The 25,214-nt window shown below is 40.0% G+C and overlaps 1 protein-coding gene across 3 annotated transcripts in view; it reads left to right on the top strand.

Annotated features, from left to right (window-relative positions):
• The window catches only part of LOC113072650 (integrin alpha-X), a 116,468-nt gene that overhangs the window by 20,292 nt on the left and 70,962 nt on the right, over positions 1 to 25,214 (top strand). For all 3 annotated transcript variants that reach the window (XR_003280325.1, XM_026245628.1, XM_026245627.1), the window contains exon 5: positions 17,586 to 17,700. Coding sequence is in view for 2 of the 3 variants with exons in the window: in XM_026245628.1 (XP_026101413.1) it covers positions 17,586 to 17,700 (115 nt within the window). In the remaining variant the exon portion in view is untranslated. The remainder of the gene's footprint in view (positions 1 to 17,585; positions 17,701 to 25,214) is intronic.

The following is a 25,214-nucleotide window of genomic DNA, read 5'->3' as shown; positions in this document are numbered from 1 at the left end:
TACAGAAAGCTTGAAATTTCTACTTTTAAACGATAATATTCAAACCAAAATAAATAAGCTACTCTCGGATTATGTAATCCATATGAAATGTGAAATTTATCTCTGGTGTTCATGGCAAGTCCGCTGCGACACAGAAAACACCAGTTTATTACTAAACAATCAAATGTCTCCTTGCTAATATAGACATATTCATAATCATTACTTTAACCAGTTATTTGTGGCAAGCCTTATGTGTGCGGTCATAACGCTTATTATCCTTTAGGCTATAGCCTATTTAAGTAATTAAATTAATAAAAAGGGGTGACGCATTTACTACTTTTAAAAAATGGGTCAGGAAGCGGGTAGTGTAAAATATTTTCTTTTTCTTATTTTGCAGTCCGAGTTGCAGGCAGGTTAGTTGAAAACATCAGTCGGTGCGGGTTGTTTATACATTGACCCACGCATCACTGGTACACATAGCAATGTTTTATTATTATTATTATTATTATTATTATTATTATTATTTATAAAAAAACCGATAGAATAGACAAAGAATAGAGTTCCCGATTCCAATTTACCTAATTAATGCAGCCTAAAAATCATTCACCGGATTTGGATATTAGAAGTGTATAAGTGTGTGTAAGATTAAAGAGATGGGTCTTAAATCTAGATTTAAACTGCAAGATTGTATCTGCCTCCCGAAAAATGTTAGGTAGGTCAGGCACTAAATAGGAAAAGGATCTGCCGCCCGCAGATGATTTTGAAATTCTAGGTATTATCAAACTGCCAGAGTTTTGAGAACACAGTGGACAACAAAATGTTCTAGTCTATGCAAAAGAATGTTGTGGTCAATAGTTTTGAATGCAGTGCTAAAATTCAATAGCACTAATAGAGAGATAAAACCACAATCAGATGATAAGATCTGTAATTTGTAACGTAAAGGAGAGCAGTCTCAGTACTATCATATAGTCTAAATCCTGACTGGAAATCCTCACAGATACCATTTTTCTCTAATAAGGAATATAATTGTGAGGATACTACCTTTTCTAGTATCTTGAACAGAAAATGGACATTCGAGATTGGTCTGTAATTAACTAGTTATTTGGGGTCAAGTTGTGTTTTTTGATGAGAGGATTTGATTTTGGGGACATATCTTAATGACAAATTAATAATAGTCAGAGGAGGATGTATGACTTCTGGAAGCACCTCTTTTAGAAGCTTAGATGAAATAGGGTCTAACATTCAGTACATGTTGTTAGTTTAGATGATTTAACAAATTTATACAATTCTTCCTCTCTTATAGTAGAAAATGAGTGGAACTGTTCCTCAGGTGATCTGTAGTGCACTGTCTGATGCAATACTGTAACTGACGGTTGCATGGTTATAATCCTATCTCTAATAGTATCAATTTGAGGAGTAAAATAGTTTAATCAGGACGACTTCTGTCAAGTATATTTATGACAATTATTTTGCAGGTAGTGTTGGCGGTTTGGTTATGTTTTGCCCCCCCCCCCCCCCCCCCCCCGTGGTACAGAACAAAACCATTATGCATATATAATTTCAATTCACAATTACATGTTTTGTAAGCAAGTGTGATAAAGACTGCTACCAATGAAGTGACTGTAAAGAAAGAATAAAGTTAGATCGTATTACAGGTTCAGTTGGTGGAGTTGGGGTCGGAGGAGGGAGTTAATTGCAAGCAGCGATGACATGGAATAGACGCTGAAGAATAGGAATTTAAAAATAGACCGCATGTGATAGGTGTCAACACTGGATTGGTACACATAAGGAACAGCTGACTGTCGGTTGATGCAAGCATGACTAATGTGGCCTGCCTGAACTAATGCAATGCTGAATTTCAATCAGAACCACTTCCGTCAAGTATATGTAGGACAATTATTTTGCAAAAAGTTAGTGTTGGCGGTATGGTTATGTTCTGGGAAACAATCCACATGCCTGTCCATGCAGCCATGCTTGGACAGAGTGGGGAGAACAGCAAGACAAAGCCCCAAAACAACCATAGGCCAAAACTCCCCAACACAACTGATGCAGTTTGAATGACCAGCAATTAGAAAAGTTGCTTACTATATTTATGGGGGAAGCATCACCCCAACTCAGAAAGGAAGCATACAATAAGCACGTTGTTTAAGCTGCTTATGCAAATATTTGAATGTATGGGGAAGCATACACCCCTAGCAGCAGCAGCAGTTTAATGTGACAGCAGTTTTTATATCATCCAATTTAAGTGTCTAAAATGCTGTAAAATCACATTAAGGGGGAAGCATACACCCCTAGCAGCAGCAGCAGTCTAATAGGACAGCAGTTCGTATATTATAAAATTTTAAGTGTCTAACATGCTGTAAAAATCACATTAAGCGGGAAGCGTCACCCCAATTTAAGCAATCGAGGATGTGCAAGAAGCAGGTTTCTTAAAATGCTCAAAGTGTACATAACATAGACGGTTTCACCTGATCTCATTGTTAATCTTGAGTACCTATAGAGCAGTACTGCATCCTTGTCTCCAAAAAGTATTTAGTTTGTCGTATTTGTAAAAGGAAAATACAGCTTTCCGATTCTCTACGGAAAAAGCAGAGCTTCTGAAGGCGTGCTGTGGGTGGAGCTATAATACTGATGTTTCACGTTGTTTCAATTCTATATTTTCACTTACCGTATTTTTCGGACTATAAGTCGCACCTGAGTATAAGTCGCATCAGTCCAAAAATACGTGATGACGAGGAAAAAAACATATATTAAGTCGCACTGGAGTCACATTTATTGTGAACCAAGAACCGAGAGAAAACATTACCGTCTACAGCCGCGAGAGGGTGCTCTATGCTGCTCAGTGTAGGCTACAGGAGCACAGAACAGCATAGAGCGCCCTCTCGTGGCTGTAGATGGCAATGTTTTCTCTTGGTTAATTTCTCTTAGTTCATTACTCTTGGTTTATGTAAAATTCATTTTGATAAATAAGTCGCACCTGACTATAAGTCGCAGGACCAGCCAAACTATGAAAAAAAAGTGTGACTTATGGTCCGGAAAATACGGTATGCGCTGATTTCCAACACAAGACAGGAATCTGATGCAGTTGTACTTACATGAATGGGGTCTTTTCCCATGTTTTAATAGCAAACGGTGTGCAAATCCGGCATCAACCTGGGCCTTGTTTATAAAACATTCATTACTGAAATGACGAGAACACTCCACTTGCTACACTCCATTGCTGCCCCGGAAAATAAACTGCATCCACTGTTTGTGTAACGCTGGGTATTTTGGAAAGCTGGACACGGTAAACTTTCCCTCACATCCAAAAACACACATAATTGGAGACATTCTCAAACAAATCATATGCAGCGATGTCGACGGTTTCCAGATGAAGCGCGTTTATGGTACAGTCTCACTCTCCTCTGGCCGACGTATAAGGAGTTCCACCATCGTCTACGTCATTAGATCCATGTTAAAAAATAAATAAATAAAAAACTTGCCGAAACTTGGACCAAACCTGAAGTAAGATTTTCAGCACAGAAATTCTCCATCATTCGTCCAAATTATTTTTTTAAACTTTGGTCATGTTTAGCACAAAAATCCATCTCTTTACATCTCTTTAAAACTGCAACACAAAGTCAATAAACTGTCCCAGGGTCCAGCTAGGGTTTACTTCTGGTAAATTCAAGCTTATCTTAGCATCAAGACCACTCCAGAAACAGTCCTTTACCAGATCCTCATTCCCAGGCAAAAGGTGACTAGATTCAAGATTCAAGATTTTTATTCATCACATACAAAATTATATATAGCATATATTTGTCTGTTTTATATTTGTCTGTTTCTCTCTTGTTCCGAGGTCACCGTGGCCACCAGATCCATTCTGTGTCCATATCAGAGGGTCACTGCAGTCACCCGGATCCAGTACGTATCCAGACCAGATGGTGGATCAGCACCTAGAAAAGACCTCTGTTGCCCTGAAAGACAGTGGAGACCAGGACAACTAGAGCCCCCGATACAAATCCCCTATAAAGACCATGTCTCAGAGGACCACCAGGACAAGACCACAGGAAACAGATGATTCTTCTGCACAATATGACTTTGCTGCAGCCTGGAATTTAACTACTGGTTTCGTCTGGTCAGAGGAGAACTGGCCCAACTGAGCCTGGTTTCTCCTAAGGTTTTTTTGTCTCCATTCTGTCACCGATGGAGTTTCGGTTCCTTGCCACTGTCGCCTCTGGCTTGCTTTGTTGGGGTCACTTCATCTACAGCGATATCATTGACTTGACTGCAAATAAATGCACAGACACTATTTAACTGAACAGAGATGACATAACTGAATTCAGTGAACTGCCTTTAACTATCATTTTGCACTATTGACACACTGTTTTCCTAATGAATATTGTTCAGTTGCTTTGACACAATGTATTTTGTTAAAAGCGCTATATAAATAAAGGTGACTTTGACTTTGACTATATAAACAGCAGTGAAATGTGAGTCAGGTCTGCTCCATGGACAGTGCAATTATTAAAGAGAACAACACAGATGAAAATATACATAAATATAGCTATGTAAGACTGAAATAAAAGTAAACAATAAAAATATAAGAATAAAATATAAAAATACTTATATTGTAGAATTAAATATAAAACGCAAAATAATGTGAATTAAAGTAAACTGTAGTCTTAAATATTAAGATATACAGGGATGTACAATGTGCATATGTGCATTTTACTGTAGTTTTAAATATTAAGATACACAGGAATGTACAAGAAGCAAATGCGCAAACAGGGTGACACTGTCAGTGTATCTGTGTGAGGTAGTGAATGATTTATATCTTACTAATAAAGTGAACATTAAGAGGAGGCATGAGGATGTTAAGAGGCTGGTTTTGAGTTTAGGAGCCTGATGGACGGGGGGAAGAAACTCCTGCCAAGTCTCTCGGTTTTTGCCATCAGGCTACGGTAGCGCTTACCAGATGGCAGCAAAGAAAAAAAGATGGTTACAGGGGTGGGTGGAGTCTTTGATGATTTTAGCAGCTCTACTTCTGCAGCTTTTGACACAACATGTTGTAGATGTCCTGCAGAGAGGGGAGAGCAGACCCTGAAATGCGCTCAGCTAAGCGCACAACTCCCTGCAGGGCTTTGCCGTCTTGACTGGAGCTGTTTCCATACCACAATGAGATACAATGAGTCAATACACTTTCTATGGCCCCAGAATAGGAAGTTTTTAGGATTATTGGTGAGACCCTGAATTTCCTCAGCTGTCGCAGATGGTACAGTCTTTGCCTGGCTTCATTAACCTGTGTTTGAATGTGAGTAGTCCAAGTCAGGTCCTCGGAGATGTTTACACCAAGGTACTTGAAGCTGCTCACCCTCACCACAGGGGTCCCGCTGATCAAAAGAGGTGTATAGGGCTGCTGCTGTCTTTTCCTGAAGTCACAATCAGTTCTTTAGTTTTGTTCACATTCAGAGAGAGACAGTTGTCCTGGCACCATGATGTTAATCAAGTATGCAGTCTCATTATTGTTGTGAATGAGGCCCAGAACCACAGTCTCATCAGCAAATTTGATTATAGATGTGGAGCTGTGCGAAGACTAGGATTGGAGCTAAACTTTGCAGGAGAGTCGATCGACAGGAGCAGGGTTGGGCACCCCTGGTCTAAAGTATCTGGGATGGAGGAGCAGATGTAGTTTTTAACCAGTCCCTCAAAGACCTTCATGACTATTGATTTGAGGGCAACTGGACGATAGTCATTCAGACAAGAGGGTTTATTGATCTTAGGCACAAGGATGATGACAGATTTTTTTGAATGAGGTGGGAGCCACCGAAGTAGCAAGAGACTCATTAAAAATGGATGTAAACAAACCAGCGAGCTGATCAGCGCAGGACCGCAGAACACGGCCAGAAATCCCATCAGGTCCGGCTGTTTTCCTTACATTCACTCGCTTTAGTGCCCTCTGAACCTCGTCCTCCAACACGGTGATCGCATGATGATCGCTGATCTGACTGCTGCTACCTGACGCGCTAATCGGCAGACTCACACTGCTTAGATTGCTTTCAAAGCGGCCGTAGAAAGTGTTTAGCTCGTCAGCCAGCGACGGATCTGCTCTCACCTCTGCAGAGGATTTATGTCCAAAGGCACAGATGGTCCTTAGGCCTTGCCACATGCGTCGCAAGTAATTTAGCTGGAAATGTGACACTATGCGTTCCCTGTATCGGGGTTTGGTGGCTCTTACTGCGCGTCGGAGAGCATAGCACGATGCTTTGTACTTGCTCATGTTTCCTGACAGAAGACCGGCATTGTAAGCAGCAGTGCGTTTGCTTACTGCTGCACGGATTGATCTGTCCACCCACGGTTTCTGATTTGAGAATGTCCTTATAGTTTTTGTATCTGTAGCTTGTTCGGCTAGCATGTTTACAAAGCTTAATGCTACATCTGTGAACTCGCTGATGTCAGATGAACTTGCGCGAAACATGTACCAGTCTACATCATCAAGAGCAGCCTGTAACGTTGCTTCTGATTGGGCAGACCATCGCGTCACCACCCTCTGCACCGGGGGATCTTAAATGAGCCGTTGTTTATATTCCGGTGTGAGGAAAATGGCGGCATGGTCCGATTTGCCGAAAGCCGCTAGTGAGTGAGCTTTGTAGGCATTCTTAAACTAAGTGTAGCAATGATCCAGTGTATTCGGTCCTCTGGTTGGACAGGATACATGTTGATAAAAATTAGGCATAACTTGCCTGAGTTTGGCTTTGTTAAATTCCAACGCCTGCATGTGAATAGGGATGGGTATCGTTAAGGTTTTAACGGTATTACAACTCTTACCGATACTGCTTAACGGCCCGGTACTTTAACGGTATTCTTATTGGTACTTTGAAATTGTGTTAGGCAGTCAGAAACTTTGCATTTCTCTGTCTGCACATAATGCACTTTTGAAAGATGCTTTGACAGATTGCTTGTGTTTCCGCCCTTACATGCAAAAATGTTGTTGCACTTATGACAACCACCATTGTCTGCATCAACTCTAGTGAAGTAACCACACTTTGGAACGTTTTGCTGTCTCCGTCATCGTCACTCTTTGTATTAAGCAGGAGTTTTTGTACTGTAAGGGGCCGTTCACATATTGCGTCTAAAAACGCGTGGAAAACGCTAGGCAAAGCCAACATTCTGCTGTTGCTCAACCATGACCTGCTCTCTCCACGAAGACGCAGAAATTTCAGCAATGGATAAATGGATTTGCAGCACTAAAAACTGCTTGCAGTAGCACTGCTACTAAATTAATTTAAAAATCCACATACAGCTATCAGCTGTTCCTTCATCTTGGCTGAGCTTTCAACGTTGTTAACTGCGTTGCCAACTGCAGTGCGCTTGCGGCATTCTGAAAAGTTGAGAAGTTTTTAACTCGATCCGGTGCGGACGCGCCTGAAAAAAACGAGTTTGTCGCACCGCGTCCGCGTCACTTCCATTATGAGTGCACATACCGCACGCCTACATTTGAAATAACGAACTTGAGCGCGCAAAATGCGTGATATGTGAACGGCCCCTGCGTGTGTTTGCGCTGCGCTCATTCTTGTTGTGTGTGTGTGTGTGTGTGTGTGTGTGACTGACAGCCTCCGCGGCACACATGAGAGACCTCGCAGATCTCACAGACAAACTTCTTAATAATATCGCAATTTAGAAATGTTTGGTAAGATAAAATTTGCACGATAACATTATAAAGCAAATCTCTTCGCCATCGTCACTCTTTATTATTAAGCGGGAGTTTTCATATATGTGCGGTCGCCGGGCTCGTTGTAGTTTGTGTGTGTGTGTGACTGACAGCCTCTGTACATAGTACATAAATGTTTTTCCCCTCCAGTACCGAAAGCAGAACCGGTACCGTCAGATCTTACTGATACTACTGTCTTTCATAATTTAGCCCCGGGGCCATTTTAATACCGGGTTTCGGTACCCATCCCTACATGTGAATGTTTGTCTCATTTAACCCTGTCATGTTGTGTCCTCAGAGCGATTACATGCTCTAGCTGCGTATTGTTCCAGGTGTAAGAACACAGATGTGTAAATGCTGCTGCAAATATGCTTCATATTTTGCTCTTGCAACCAATGCAAAACAATATTAACCAGGCAATATACACAGCTATATGGATTAAAAGAGTATTCACTTATCTTAGATGCGGATTTCAGGTGTTCTGAAACACGCTGCAATAATTTGATTTGCAAGCAGTGATGCGATCAGTACAATTGTAAGGGGTAAACAGTGGTGTCAAAAGTATTGACATTCATTACTCAAGTAGAAGTATAGATACTAGGGTTAAAAAGACTTGTAAAAGTTGAAGTATCCACTCAAGCTTTTTACTCAATTAAAAGTGTTAAAGTACTGGTTTAAAAAACTACTTAAAGTATAAAAGTAAAAGTAATGTGAGGAAAGAAAATGCTATTAAGATCAAAAGCTTAGGCCGTGCCACAGGGGACTATTGTGCACTACCCCTCCTCTTCAAAAAAACATTTTTCTAAAGGCCATAGGCCATAATGACTATAATGTTATGTTAAAATGTTCATGTTGAAAAATTTGGGATGCACTAGGCTACCTGTTTCAGCAGCATATATGCCCATTGAAAATGAACGCACTTTAGTACAATGCAAATACATTAAAGAACTAGAGATATGATGACCAGTTGCCTATAAGTATTGCTATGGTGCAAAAAGTCAAACTTCAGAGGCATGTCATCAATTACCTTTAATGGAATGTAAATGTACATGGGTCAAAGACGAAAAAGTGTTTAAGCATAAAAAAAAAGTTAAATACTGCTTTAAACTGTTGTAGTTTTTTAATATGTACACGTCAGAATAAGCATGTTGTTTGAATTTTTGCATAAATATTGTGTTACACTGAACGACAATCTAACATTATTTTAACCAAATGTTGACAGTTTATTCTCCAAAAACTTATTTAAAACCTTAAAAGTAGACATTTTACTTACATTTAATGTGCTTTTTATGGACACAAAATCACTTTTGTACATTTCTTTTGATGTGGACATCTTAACGTCTTTGACCCACATCCACGCTTAGCTGCAGGAATCTGCAGGGCAATGGACAAGAACATTAGTCCAGGCTTAGTAACAATTGCTCTTGTATGGTTTTCTATTTACAATAAACATTATAGTGCTGTCAAAATGAATGATTAATCCAAGTGACTGATCAAAATTAAAAATGAAAAATAACTCCTAATCCTGATACCTTCTTGATTGATAGCCTCCTGTATTCAGTACATATGTCTGCTATGTCCAGTGTTCGTTGGTAATGAGTTACAAAGTTGGTATAGCCTACTTATCACAACATTGTCAATCGCTTCGTCAATCGCAAGCAATTATTTATTAAAACATCTCGCTACCGAATTTACCTACAGCAGCTTAATTTGCGGAGGAAGAAGAGAAAGCAATCATTTGGTAAATGAGCCAGTGAGAAATAATAACTTTTAAGAAGGGTCCGGTGCCATTTCGATACTTTTAAAATGGTACCGGAGCCTTGAACCGATACTTAAAAAAAAGAACAAAAAAAAAAAAAAAAAGAGTGCTGTCTGTCACTGTCTTTAATCAGTTCTGTGAATTACTGTATGTTTATTCTTTATAAAGTAGCAACAATGTCGTTTGTAAAGTACAGTACTGTGCAAAAGTCTTAGGCACATTAGTATTTTCACCCCAAAAAAGGGTTTTAAGCCAGTTATTTTTATCTTTTGCTGTAGTGTGTCAGTAGGAAATATCAGTTTGCCATTAATTTTAATAATAATCTAGTGCGATTTTGAATGCACAAGCAGTCTGTCAACGGCAAAATTAATGTTTGGAAATGTAAACTGATATTTTATACTGACACACTACAGCAAAATATATACCATTCTTTTTTATATATATACCAAAACACCCAGGGCCGGCGCTAGCCATTTGGGTGCCCTAAGCACAAATGCTTGGCGGTGCACCAAAACTGTAAATAACCATGCATATCTGCACAGTAGAAATTACTCAACAGAGGGACTACATCTCTATAAAGATATCATGCACTTCAAGTATTATCTTTGTAAGAAAGGCTGTTTTTGGCCACTAGCTTTGTAGATGCGTGTCACACATTGCATGTACACATTACATGCACGTTATTGCCTTTGACCACAATGAATTTGAAGTAGTGCTTATATCTTCACCTTGAAAATGGCAACTTTTCATCGGATTGCTCCTGACTCGCCATTTCTGCTGCTGCTGCAAATCTCTGTGTAGCTGTTGCATGTGTGTGTGTGTGTGTGTGTTTGGCGCCGCTGGCGCAGCCGCATGTGCCGGCATGTGTGTAAAAACACTGGCTCTGATTGGCTACCATGAAACACATGACTCTGCCTTAGCCAATCACAACCGCTTATCTCCTTATTAACCCACCTGCTCACTCACTGTGTGAGCCAGGGGTGCGTTCGGATTGCATAGTTTATTAAATCAATGCATAGTAACGCACCGCATTTAACGTTCAGTAACGTTAACGGCGTTGTAACGACGGGAAAAGTAATTCGTTAGATTACCGCGTTACTGAAAAAATAACGTCGTTACCTAAAGCCGTTCTTTTAAAACTAACATTTTTATTTAAAACATTGTCTTACCTGCAAGCGACGTGCGAGCATCATCCCGCTGTCTCTTCTTTTTTTCCACCCCAGACTCTTGGTGCCTTTTTGAGGCCATGTCTGAGGTCGGTGTCTGCCAAATTTGACATTGATTGAGGCATAATCGAACAGACCAATGGGAGGTGGGGAAGGGGGGGCACCAAAGGGAGACTGGCATAGAGATTCACCTTTTTCTCGACTAATTTGGTCTAGGCCTATATTACTTTTGTATTGCTTTTGTATACTAACATGCTTTTAGAAATATTTTATTTGTCATTTATACTAGTAGCCTATTGTGATGATTTTTTCACGACCCAGATTTTTTGGTGCCCCCCCAAAGCACTTGGTGCCCTACACGCAGTGCGTGATGTGCGTGTGCGGAGCGCCAGCCATGAAAACACCATTCTTTTAAGTGAAAATATTAACGTGCCTCAGACATTTGCACAGTAGCCAGTGTATGTATAAAGTACGTATGATTAGATTAAGTATATTTAAATAAGTTAAAGTATGTGTTCGTTCATATGTGTTAGATTTTCGCTTGAGGAAACAGCTTTACAGTAGATGACGGAACCGACTGCTCCCTCGTGACCTTTTGTAAACCGTATTTCTGACAAAGAACTGCACAGATACAGATATTCTAACAATCTATCTATAAACACATACCTTGTGTCCTCTGTTTGTGTTTGAGTGTGTATGCACTGCTCCGCCACGGTCTGCAGATTGAAGAGCTTGCTAAAAGACGGAGAGGAGACCGGTCTGACGCCGGTTTCATATGAAATTTAAGAGAACTGACTCTGAGGCGATCGCAAATTTGTGTACAGTTTATGGAGCTAAATGCTACAGCCCCCATTATTTTCAGTGACTGTCTGCTTCGCGGCGCATATTAAAACATTAAAATTACTTTTAACACTTGCTCTGTTGCGTCCAGTGTAGGCGAAATTTAGTTGTTGTGGCGTGGTGCAGTTAACTCCACATCTGAGCCGCTGTCATTGGAAGACTGCGTGTTGCCAGATGTTGAAGGGGTTCTTGCTGTCATGGACCGCAACTAGTGCTTGTTGGCTTTAAAGCAGGGCAACCTCCTCTGAGGTGCACACGAACACATATAGAGTGTCTGTAATGAGCCGATTTTGTGTATGAGTAAAGAAGCCCTATGACTTCAATTAAATCTTCAAAAAATCTGAAATGATCGTACATTACAGGATTTTTTTCATTATTGTTCATACATCCAACCACAATCAAATTCACTCCATCCGGATGGAGCGATTTATCTGGATAGGTTTTTTTTTATTTTATTTTTGAATGTTGACAAGCCGGAATGAAAACAAGCCGAAATGAAATAGCAGTAACAAAGCTATTTTTAAAATGTAAGGAGTAGAAAGTACAAATACTTGCGTGAAAATGTAAGGAGTGGAAGTATAAATTCGGCAAAAAAAATTACTCAAGTAAAGTATAGATACCCCAAATTTCTATTTAAGTAATGTAACGAAGTATTTGTACTTCATTACTTGACACCTCTGGGTGTAAAAAGTAGTTCTCAGTAAGTAATCAGTTTACATTTTACATGAATAAAGCACAAATACCCCAAAAATAATACTTAAGTACAGTAATTTTATAAAATAACTCAAGTATTTTACACCCCTGGTAATACCAATAATCTCAGAACAGTAAGCTAGTATTATAACAAAATTATGGCTTTACAAAAAGACATTAAAATAAAACAAATATGATAACATATGATAAATAAAACAACAAACATGTATTTAACATTTTCACAACTGTGTGTACATACATATCACCTTTCAAATTTGATGTTTATAAACATATTCTTAATATTAATATCAAGCATTTTAGGCAGATGTTGACTACAAAGTTTGTGTTTTCTGCAAAGGTAATTGATTAGTTCATTGTTTTTTATTTTATTTTATAATATTCATATCAAAGATTTCAGCGTTGTGACGGCAGAAGTTTCAAGAATGTTTAATAAGCCTATTGTTTGCAATACGATCCTGCAACCTACATGTCTTGTTATATAGGGCACACAACAGTATTACTTTGTTTTAAGATGTATATAACGCAGTCTCTTTTGATAACTGATGATAATAGCGCTCTGCTCTGGTCCAAGCTTTGCTGTAGAATTGGGACATTTCTGGGGACAACTCCAGTCGGGGACATGACACCAAAATGAGTGTTCAATAAGTATACTGTCATCTATGTGAGAACACATTTTTTTCTTCCTTTTTTTCCAATCTGCGACAAGGACCAGTCTCCCTTTTTTGCAGAATGCTATATATCCGCTGAACCAATCACAGCGCACCATTCCACGCACTGTAAACAGTTACAACCAATCACAGCGCACCATTCCACACACTCAGTAATGCTGGCACTTTGAATACACTCCTGACATGAGACTGGACCCATTTACCTCAAACTCTACACACCTGGCCACATACTTACACACACAGCTGTTCCCCATTGTCATGGAGTATAAATTGTCGTCTCACTCACCACTCAGCCTGGTTGAATTAATTGTGTTTTGGAATTCGACTGCTACTGCTACTGCTACTTCATACTGATGTCAGTGCGAACAGCGTGGTCAGCTCGCAAGACTCCTGCGGTGGAGGTGGCTGCTCACTATTTCCCCGAGATGTTGGTGGCCACTCACAATTCCCCAAGGCAGCAGTGACCACTCACAATTCCCCCAAGGCAGCGGTGGCCACTCAGAGAGCACCAGAGGTGGCGGTTGCAGCTCAGAGAGCACCAGAGGTTGCTTGCGGTCCCCATTTGTATTTTGCATTTTGGGAGGCGGGGCTCACTTCTGGCCCTCCCGAGGCAGCGGTGTCCACTCATGATCCATGCGAGGCAGTGGGGCTCGCTTTCAGCCTTCAGGAAGTGGTAAGGCCCGCTGACGTTCCTGCGAGGCGGCGGGGCTCGCTTTTGGCCCTCAGGATGTCCCTGCGAGATGGTGGGGTTTGCTTCTGGCCTTTACAAAGTGTTGGAGCACTTTGTAAAGGCCACCGCACCAAGGCTGCGGTGTCTGCTCACGATCACCCCGAGGCAGTGGTTTCTGCTCACAATCCTTCGAGGCAGTGGAGTCTGCACACCAGGTTCCCGAGGTGGCGAGGTCTGCCATTCGCTGTTCCAAGATGGCAGCTCCACACACACGAGGTTGTTCATGTTCTTGTTCATGATAAAATGTTCTTTTGTTGCTGTAATTAATTTGTAGCATTAACAAGATGACCCTTTGAATTCACTTCGGAAGCGATGACTGATGGATGTATTTTTAGTCCAATGCCGGTATATAACTGTTGATTATTATATAATGTAATTAGTATTGACCAAGTTCAGAGGCTGTCATATGATTAATTTACTATGTTGTGTATTTTCCTCAGTTTCAATATGAAAATACAAACCCGATTCCAAAAAAGTTGGGACACTGTACAAAGTAAAAAAAACAATGGAATAATTGGTAAATCTCATAAACTTATATTTTATTCAGAATAGAATATAGATAACATATAAAATGTTGAAAGTGAGACATTTTGAAATGTCATTCTAAATATTGGCTCATTTTAGATTTCTTGAGAGCTACTAATTCCAAAAGAGTTGGGACAGGTAGCAATAAGAGGCTGGAAAAGTTATATGTACATAAGGAACAGCTGGAGGACCAATATGCAACTTATTAGGTCAATTCGCAACATGATTGGGTATACAAAGAGCCTCTCAGAGTGGCAGTGTCTCTCAGAAGTCCAGATGGACAGAGGATCACCAATTCCCCCAATGCTGCAGCGAAAAATAGTGGAGCAATATCAGAAAGGAGAGTTTGAAGTTATCAAACAGTGCATAATATCATCCAAAGATTCAGAGATTCTGGAACACTCTCTGTGCATAAGAGTCAAGACTGGAAAACCATACTGGATGCCCATGATCTTAGGGCCCTTAGACGGTTCAAAAGAACTGTTCAAAAAAGCAAATGATATGCAAGTGCCATAACAAGTCTTGGTTAGCTCAATGCAGTACACATAGCAAGTTTTTATTTATTTATTTCTAAGTGCTTTATGATTTGTGGGGATTTAAAAAAAAAACAAGTGGGTGGATTTTTATAATTATAAGGTGCTTGTTTTCACACACTGCCAACACAAATTTAAGTTCAAACACCATGTAAAAGAGAATTTTGCATCAGATGTCCCTTTTAAGATCAAACACTTCAAATTTACTTACTTCAGTATTATCTCCAGCTGTGCTTCCATAGTAGATTGAATCTCTCCGTGGCCCGCTCCCTAATCTCCTACAGCTCTGCATACGCAGGGCAGGAGGGCTGAGTAGAAGACTCACAATCAACATTTTCATTTTCCTCAGCAATCTTCTGCTCTTCATGGCTACAAACCCGCAGAGCACTGGCTGCCGGATCAGAGAATCAATACACTTCCAAAATGTCTTGCTAGTGCTAGTCATAATAGGAATGAAAAATTCCTTAACGCTTCACATGTGCTAATGCAGACAAAACAGTCCCTCAAGATTAAGAAAGATGTTCAATGTTATTGTCATGTTTAGACGTTCTTCCCCATAGTGAACTGTAAAGGATGCAGTGTGTTACCTTGCAACTGAAAAAAAGTCTAATTTTATGGAATGGCCATTTTCCATCTCTCGACTCTGGAGAGCGAAATGTCACAAAAGAAGTGTGTTTTTGGTTGCCAGGGCAAGATAACCCTGCACAGATTACCCCAAAAAAAAAAATAAAAAAAAAAAAACAGCATTAAGGGACCAGTGGATGGAGTTTATTTTTACAGAGCATCAACGGAGTTGTGCAAGTGTTTTTGTTTGTTCCCTGCATTTTGAAGATGCTTGTTTTACAAACAAGGCCCAGTTTGACGCCGGATTTGCATATCGTTTATTTCTTAAAGGTGCCATCTGTAATGTTTGGCAAAAAAAAATCAAGTCATACTTCACATTCCATACCAGATGGGGGCAATATGCCTCAATAAAGTGAATTGGTCTACTCTAGAGTAACAAACGAGAAATGGCATATTCTCTATGCTCCGCCCCTACTTTCACAACAACACTACAGCCATAGCCGAAGCCTAACTGTGCGTTCACACCACCGGCGTCGAGAGCATCAAAAATCGCTCTTGCCACTCTGCTCACGACGCTGCAGAAAGATTTGTGAGCGCTCAGACGTTCTAACATAGATCGAATGCTTATTTTGTATTTAAAGCTGCCGCAAAGCAAACAAACTTGTTGATCTCGTGCAGACTAACCACAAGGAGTTATAAGTTAACCTCATTAAATATTGTTGTGGACGAAATACTATGATCCTTTACTTAAAATGAACAATCTCAGACACCTTGGTCCATGTATCACTTTTAATTAATTTTTTATGTCCTTGTACGCAAACAGGGACACATCATAGATTAATACAAACGCTAAACAGCAATAATCAACCTGTCCTTTATTCTGCTTGGGAACTAATGTGCCAACTCTCAAGCATTCACCGTGAGACACACACAATTGACTCTTTTCACACGCTTTCACGCCACACATCAATTTTTTCACGCACAGAAAAACCACAAAGCAAACAGGACAAGGAGACCAACAGACTAGACAGAGCAGGTTAGTTATGCAATAAAACAACGGGTAAGTTACAGATAGCTAATTATCAAACGCAGCTACGGTTAGCCATCGCTATCATTAGCACGTTTATCGAACAGCCTTCGATACATTTCTATGCTATAACTTCCCGAAAACAAATACACAAACATATAAAACAAACTTCTAGCGAAATACTAACAACATCTAACTTACCAATCGAAAAGAAATGTTGCAAGTTCAGAGTCGAACCTCATTTCTTTCATGTCCATCAGTTGTCTCCAGCGATTAAAAGTAGTGCCGATGTTTACTCTGGTATTCTAATCGGATTTGATTTGTGATTCTGAGCGCAGTTGTTTCCCTGTAGCGGGTGTTGGTCGCTTGCCAAGGGCTTCAGCTATCCTTCTGCTCTCTTTCCTGAACTGAAAGTAGTGGGCTGTACTTTCCACACGATTGACATCAGGTTCAGGCACGCCCACAAGACGTGCGAGTTATTCGTGTATTGCAGGTTGGCTGGTGGTTATGTTGCCCGCATACCGCCTCCCATGGCCAAGACTGGTATTACGACACCTGTCGGGCCGGGGCTAGTAATGCTAATGCTAATTAAGGTTGATATCTCTGCAGCACTATAACTTGACATTTTTTTTATGACATCATCGCCCTTATTTCTTCTCATTCTTTTGATGCGTGTAGGTCATGTTATGAATATTTTTACCTGAATTTTTGCATATGGCACCTTTAAGGATAATGCAGTCCCAACGAAAAAGGGTCACTATCGTGTGTTGGAACCGCAGGCAGTGAGTAAAACTGCTTCAAATATCTCTGTGTTGTTAACTTAGCTATCGGCGCGTAAGCACATCAAGTAAACAACATGCGATGTTGTCATCAAGCTGCACTTTCCACATGTACACCTTAAAAAATTTAAAAAAATTAAAAAAGACGACATAAAGTGGAACTTTCCAAAACCGCTAAGCAAATATATACAGTTTCAATACATACCACATAGAGACGTCCTGCTGTAGTCGTTGCTGCCGCTGCTCTTGTTTAATTTCAGCCTCGGGATCTGATTCTGGATCATAGATTTACGGCTGAATCTGACTGTTAGCCATGGTTTGTTTTGGATGATGGTTTTTCCGTCACGGTAATGTCACAGCTTCCACACGCTCTCAACGCAAAAGCCTACTCGCACTCGTGATTCTTTAGCTCCGCCCACACGTCACACCCCCAGCCGCTCGTGTTTTTCCAGGAAAAACGGGACAGACTACCTTTATCTTATAAATATAATAAATCTAAAGACTTTTTGGAGTTATGAAGGATGCAGCACTACTCTATAGGTACTCAAGATTAACAGGATATTGAGTGAAATATCACCCCCCCCCCCTTTAACTCTCTGTCTCTCTTCTAGGTGTGTGGTCCTCATCTGAAGCATAAATGTGAGGGGTTTAACTATCTTAATGGTCAGTGTCTGGAGATCAACCCACACTTCACTGCTGCTGAGACACTGAAGCCAGCTTTCCAGGGTACTGCAAAACTTTTCTGATAATGCAACCTTACAACATTCAAAATATTAAAGGGATAATGAACTTTTAAGAATTATTTTATACGGTTGACTGAGGTCCACTAATGACATTTGCATTGTTGTTGTTTTTTTCATTCAAAAGCATCAAAATTAATAAGTAATAGGCTACTTTTGTGGCCGGCTCGAGAGATGCTAGGTTGTGTGTGTGCTGCATTGAATACATGGAAGTAAACACCCACTGCTATTACTGGATATTAGTTTTGCATTGCTTGATATTAGTTTTGCATAGCATTGCTTTTTAATTTCAGGGTGTATTCACACCAGGAAAGTCTGCTAGTTTACTTGCTTTGGTCCAAACCAAATACATTTTTGATTATTTTGTTTGGTGTGGTTCCCTTTACTGTGCCCTTTTTGCAAGTGAACCAGAAATTGTAAACGAAACCACATGTGTGCTAAGGTCATCCATTAATTGGACAGAAATTCTCAAGCATACAGAACTGCTTAGGAACCAGACTGAGACCACTTCTTCAGCTGGGTCTTGGTGCGGATGTATGGTACACATCTGAGTGTGAATGGTGTATATACACCTGCCCAAAAGATCTGAACCAAGGGCTAATCGAAATTGAGTTTGATTCTATCGAACTTGACAAGACAGGTGTGGATACAACCTCAGTCTTTCTCCAAATCAGGCATTGACGTGTCTTATTTACAAATGAACTGGCAAGAAAATGAAGTAAACAAACACTCAATGTTTTACTTACGTAAGCTGAAATTGAAAAAAAGTTCAACCACGTATTCCTAATATTTGAACCCGAATGAAGGTTATGCAGTGACTCTGTTCTTCCACAACCAGGCACTGCACAATACTTTGCTGTCTTTCATGGTATGTTTATTGTTGGTTGCTCAGTCTGGTTTAGTGCCACTTATGTTATTTCCCTACAGTGTCTTTGGTGAGTGGGTGAGGCTACAGAATTAGGACCCCTTTAATGTTCCAATGGTCCAGTGTTCTAGGAAAATGATGCACTATTCATTATCTTTTACTCAATACAAAATCAAATTCTTAGCCATTAAGCTACTAATATGTATGATTATATTATATAAGTCTTAATATTATATAAATATAAAAAAAAATGTATTTTTATTGAATGTAATGTATATATGTGATTTTATAGTCAAGTCACCTTTATTTATATAGCGCTTTAAACAAAATACATTGCGTCAAAGCAACTGAACAACATTCATTAGCAAAACAGTGTAAATAATGCAAAATGACAGTTAAAGGCAGTTCATCTTTGAATTCAGTGATGTCATCTCTGTTCAGTTTAAATAATGTCTGTGCATTGATTTGCAATCAAGTCAACGATATCGCTGTAGATGAAGTGACCCCAACTAAGCAAGCCAGGGGCAACAGCGGCAAGGAACCGAAAACTCCATTGGTGACAGAATGGAGAAAAAAAACCTTTTGAGAAACCAGGCTCAGTTGGGGGGCCAGTTCTCCTCTGACCAGACGAAACCAGTAGTTAAATTCCAGGCTGCAGAAAAGTCAGATTGTGCAGAAAAATCATCTGTTTCCTGTGGTCTTGCCCTGATGGTCATCTGAGACAAGGTCTTTACAGGGGATCTGTATCTGGGGCTCTAGTTGTCCTGGTCTCCGCTGTCTTTCAGGGATGTAGAGGTCCTTTCTAGGTGCTGATCCACCATCCGGTCTGGATATGTACTGGATCCGGGTGACTGCAGTGACCCTCTGTTCTGGATACAGACTGGATCTGTTGGCTATGGTGACCTCAGAATAAGAGAGAAAGACTAATATTAGAGTAGATGCCATTCTTCTAATGATGTATCGAGTACATCGGGTGGTATGGGAAGTGTTCCCGGTTCCGGTTTACCTAATTAATGCAGCCTAAAAATCCTTTAACGGATTTGGATATTAAAAGCATATTAGTATGTTATGTGTAAACCAGGTTAAAGAGATGGGTCTTTAATCTAGATTTAAACTGCAAGAGTGTGTCTGCCTCCCGAACAATGTTAGGTAAGTTATTCCAGAGTTTAGGCGCCAAATAGGAAAAGGATTTGCCGCCCGCAGTTGATTTTGATATTCTAGGTATTATCAAATTGCCTGAGTTTTGAGATTGTAGCGGACGTAGAGGATTATAATGTAAAAGGAGCTCATTCAAATACTGAGGTGCTAAACCATTCAGAGCTTTATAAGCAATAAGCAATATTTTATACAATGTTTGATATGGAGCCAGTGCAGTGTTGACAGGACCGGGCCAATATGGTCATACTTCCTGGTTCTAGTAAGAACTCTTGCTGCTGCACTTTGGACTAGCAGTAGTTTGTTTACTGAGAATGCAGAACAACCACCCAATAAAGCATTACAATAATCTAACCTTGAGGTCATAAATGCATGGATTAACATTTCCTGCATTTGACATTGAGAGCATAGGCCGTAATTTAGATATATTTTTTAAAATGGAAAAATGCAATTTTACAAATGCTAGAAACGTGGCTTTCTAAGGAAAGATTGCGATCAAATAGCACACCTAGGTTCCTAACTGATGACGAAGAATTGACAGAGCAGCCATCAAGTCTTAGATAGTGTTCTAGGTTATTACAAGCAGAGTTTTTAGGTCCTATAATTAACACCTCTGGTTTTTTTTCAGAATTTAGCTGTAAGAAATAACTTTTCATCCAGTTTCTCATGTCGACTATGCATTCTATTCGTTTTTCAAATTGGTGTGTTTCACCGGGCCACGAAGAAATATATAGCTGAGTATCATCAGCATAACAGTGAAAGCTAACGCCATGTTTTCTGATGATATCTCCCAAGGGTAACATATAAAGCGTAAAGAGTAGCGGCCTTAGTACTGAGTTTTGAGGTTCTCTATACCGCACTTGTGATCGATATGATAGATTTTCATTCACTGCTACGAACTGATGACGGTCATATAAGTACGATTTAAACCATGCTAATGCATTTCCATTAATGCCAACAAAGTGTTCAAGTATATGCAAAAGAATGTTGTGGTCAGTTGTGTCAAACGCAGCACTAAGATCCAATAAAACTAATAGAGAGAAAAGGGAGATTCGAGATTGGTCTATAATTAACTAGTTCAAGTTGTGTTTTTTTGATGAGAGGCTTAATAACAGACAGTTTGAAGGTTTTGGTGAAATGAGGAATTAATAATTGTCAGAAGAGGATCTAGGACTTCTGGAAACCCCTCTTTTAGGAGCTTAGATGGTATAGGGTCTAACATATATGTTGCTGGATTAGATGATTTAACAAGTTTATACAATTCTTCCTCTCCTATAGTAGAGAATGAGTGGAAATGTTCCACAGGGGGTCTATAGTGCACTGTCTGATGCGATACTGTAACTGATGGCTGAATGGTTACTATTGCATCTCTAATAGTATCGATTTTAGAAGTAGTTCATAAAGTCATTACTGCTTTGATGTTGGGAAATGTCAACACTTGTTGAGTCTTTATTTTTCGTTAATTTAGCCACTGTGTTGAATAAATACCTGGAGTTATGTTTGTTTTCTTCTAAAAGAGAAGAGAAGTAATCGGATCAGTTTTTAATGCTTTTCTGTAGAATAGGTTACTTTCCCGCTAAGCAAAATGAAATACCTCTAGTTTTGTTTTCCTCCAGCTGCGCTCCATTTTTCGGGCTGCTCTCTTTAGGGTGCGAGTATGCTCATATAGGTTCATATAGGTTTCCTTAACCTTCCTTAAGCGTAAAGGAGCAACTGTATTTAAAATGCTAGACAATAGAGTCCATAGTTTCTGTTACATCATCAAGTTGTTCTGAGGTTTTGGATATGCTAAGGAATTTGGATACATCAGGAAGATAACTTAAAAAGCAGTCTTTTGTGGTAGAAGTGATTGTTCTTCAATACTTGTAACGAAGTAGAATTTAAAATTTTGGCTATATAAAGTTTGAACAAAACTAAATAATGATCTGAGATATCATCACTTGGCTGCATAATTTCAACACTATCAACATAAATTCCTTTTGACAGTATTAAATCTAGAGTATGATTTGGACAATGAGTAGGTCCTGAAATGTGTTGTCTAAGCCAATAGAGTTCAGAATGTCTATAAATGCTGATCCCAATGCATCTTTTTCATTATCAACATGGATATTAAAATCACCAACTATTAAAACTTTATCTGTAGCCAGAACTAACTCGGATGTAAAATCACCAAACTCTATAATAAAGTCTGTATGGTGCCCTGGTGGCATGTATACAGTAGCCAGTACAAACATAACAAGGGATTTATCATTAACATTTCTTTCTCTGGATAATGTTATATGAAGCACCATTACTTCATACGAATTATACTTGAAGCCAACCCTCTGAGAAATCCTGAAAACGTTGTTATAAATTGAAGCAACACTTTCCCCTTTGCCTTTTATACGCGGCTCATGTTTATAACAGTAATCTTGGGGGTTGGACTCATTTAAAATAATGTAATCATCAGGTTTTAGCCAGGTTTCTGTCAAACAGAGCACATCTAGATTATGATCAATGATCATATTATTTACAAAAAGTGTTTTCGTAGAAAGGGATCTGATATTCAATAAGCCAAGCTTTATCATTTGTTTATCCGTATTGCATCTGTTTTTTTATTTGTTGAACCTCAATTAAATTGTTAATCTTAACTTGGTTTGGACGTTTTTTGTATTTTATAGTTTGGGGAACAGACACAGTCTCTATAGTGTGATATCTAGGTGAAAGAGTCTCTATGTGCTGAGAATTAACTGACCTCTGTGACGTGAGACAGCTATCAGACGGTCGGTTTAGCCAGTCTGTCTGCTTCCTGACCTGGGCCTCAGTTAGTCAAGTATAAACACTAAGACTATTTGCCACATTTCTAGAGAGAAGAGTGGCGCCACCCCAGGAGGGATGAAAACCATCTCTTTTCAACAGGTCAGGTCGGCCGCAAAAGCTCATCCAATTGTCTATGAAACCTATGTTATTCTGTGGGCACCACTTAGACATCCAGCCATTGAGTGATGACAATCTGCTATGCATCTAGTCACCATGGTAAGCAGGGAGGGGACCAGAGCATATTACAGTGTTTGACATCGTGCTTGCAAGTTCACACACCTCTTTAGTGTTATTTTTAGTGATCTCCAACTGGCGAAGTCGAAAATGATTAGCGCCAGCATGAATAACAATCTTACTCTATTTACATTTAGCATTAGCCAGCACTTTTAAATTTGCCAAGATGTCAGGCACTCTGGCTCCCGGTAAACATTTGACTATGGTGGCTGGTTTCTCTATATTCACGCTCCGTACAATAGAATCACCAATAACAAGAGCACTTTCGTCAGGTTTCTCAGTGGGTGCATCACTGAGTCGGGAGAACCTGTTTAATGTTTTGATCGGAACAGAAGAGTGGTGTTTTGACCCACGACTACGCTGCCTCACTCTCACCCAGTTGCCCTGCTGTAGGGTCTCTGTTGCCGGAACCGAACAATGTACAGGAATCCCTAAGCTAGACGCACCCAAAGCCATATCTAGAGCACTAACATTATTACTGTCCTCAATTAAAGTTTGTATGCGTGTCTCTAATTCTGAAATCTTCTCTGTCAGCGTAACTATTTCCCTGTGTTTATCACATGTGAATCCCTCATCAGTGACAGAGATAGATAAACTTTACATGTGACAAGAGGTGCAAATAACAATAGCAGGAGAAGCCATTACTCACAGCGCTTGATGAAATATTCTTACCACACTTGTTTGATGAACTTGTGAAAAACTGTAGCGAGAGAGAGGAGAGGAGAGGAGAAAAGAAAACAGCCATAGGTTCGAATGAAGCCGCTAATGACAAGTTAACGAGTGCTAATGGAATGCAGGTGTACTGCACTCGAGGATATAAAATAAAAGTGAACAATCAAAATTAATCTGATAAGATTGATATTGATAATATCAGAAATATGGTGTGAATTAAGTTATATTTTATCACCTTAAAAAACAGAGAGTGACAGTGAGATAAAGATTCTAGAGAGAGAAAAACAGCTACACTGAACTATGATTAGCTGCAGCTAGTCTAGCAGGAAGTAGATAAAACATTGTCCAACAGCGACACCCACAGTTATACCCTTTGCATATTTTGAATTTGTCATTTATTGACATACACTTGCATAGACAAACATTTCTAGGTTACTTATGTAACCATGGTTTCCCGATGGGAATGTGATGCTTGCTCAGAAACACTTTATTTATAATGCCTCTGCATCACCTGGTCCTGAAGGATGTGTGAAATCAGTCCAATGGAATGGCGAGATGTCACGGGCGGGGTGGCGGAGATACCAGGAGCTTAAAAGCACATCTTAAAAACAGCATTAGCTTTTGATAGGTTGAAATGCACCTAAACAGATTTTCATATGTGTATTTGTTTCCGAGACTTCCTTCAGGAAGGATGGAGCTTCCGCAGTGTCCCTGTTCCAACTGGGTATGTTTTACCGGTGTTATCCAGTTTCACTGAGTGGGGCAGTGCTTCGACAACAGTGAATGGAACTTCTTGTTGCAAACCCCAGCCTACACCAAAAAGGGCACTGGAAGGGGAAGCATCAATGGAGCTTTGGTAGGAATCCCAAATTGTCAGTCATCAGATGTGACGTGTAGAGTGACTGACTGAAAGAGATTGTCTCGGTTACTTATGGTGACCCTCGTTCCCTGAAGGAGGGAACGGAGACTTCACGTCCCATCACCGTGGCTGCTATCCAACAGCTGAGCGGCCAGGTCACCGTCTCAACTACTCAGCGAAGACCTGGTATGCATCGCACCTGCAGCTTAAGCAGACTCTGGCTTGGCAGAGGTAGCAGGCATGACTTGAACAGGTGCCTGGGGTAGCAGACATGAGGTTAGCAGACTCTGGCTTGGCAGATATGACGTGATCAGGTTTTAAAACGGTGGACATGACATGAGTAAACTCTGACTTAACTGGCATGATGTAAGCAGGTACTGAGAAGCAGGTATTACATGAGTTGACCTTGGAGTAGCAGACATGAGTAGTCTGTGGCTTGGCAGGCATGACATGAGCTGAACTTGGCTTGGCAGGCATGACGTGAGCTTTGAGGAAGTGTAGTGTTCATCCTCCACGACACAGTAAAAGCAGATCAACTCAACCATAAAGCAAAGTTAATATACTGCTCAAGTTTGCCAAGTTGTCAGGTGCTCTGGCTCCCGGTAAACATTGGACTATAGTGTGTAGTGTTTCTATTTTCATGTTCTGCACAGTAGAATTGCCCATAACTAGGGCTCTTTCGAAAGGTGTTTTCAGTGGGTGCATCACTGGGTGGAGAGAACCTGTTTAAAGTTTTGATTGGAACAGAAGAGTGATTTTTTTTCTCACAACTATGGTGAACTGCCTTTAACTATCATTTTGCATTATTGACACAATGTTTTCCTAATGAATGTTGTTCAGTTGCTTTGACGCAATGCATTTTGTTTAAAACGCTATATAAATAAAGGTGACTTGACTTGACTAATTGGCTCTGATC

This window comes from Carassius auratus, unplaced genomic scaffold (genome assembly GCF_003368295.1).
Source record: "Carassius auratus strain Wakin unplaced genomic scaffold, ASM336829v1 scaf_tig00009729, whole genome shotgun sequence".
Taxonomy (NCBI): Eukaryota; Metazoa; Chordata; class Actinopteri; order Cypriniformes; family Cyprinidae; genus Carassius; species Carassius auratus.
Note: the sequence above shows the minus strand (reverse complement) of the source record. Positions and strands in the feature narration are given on the sequence as shown.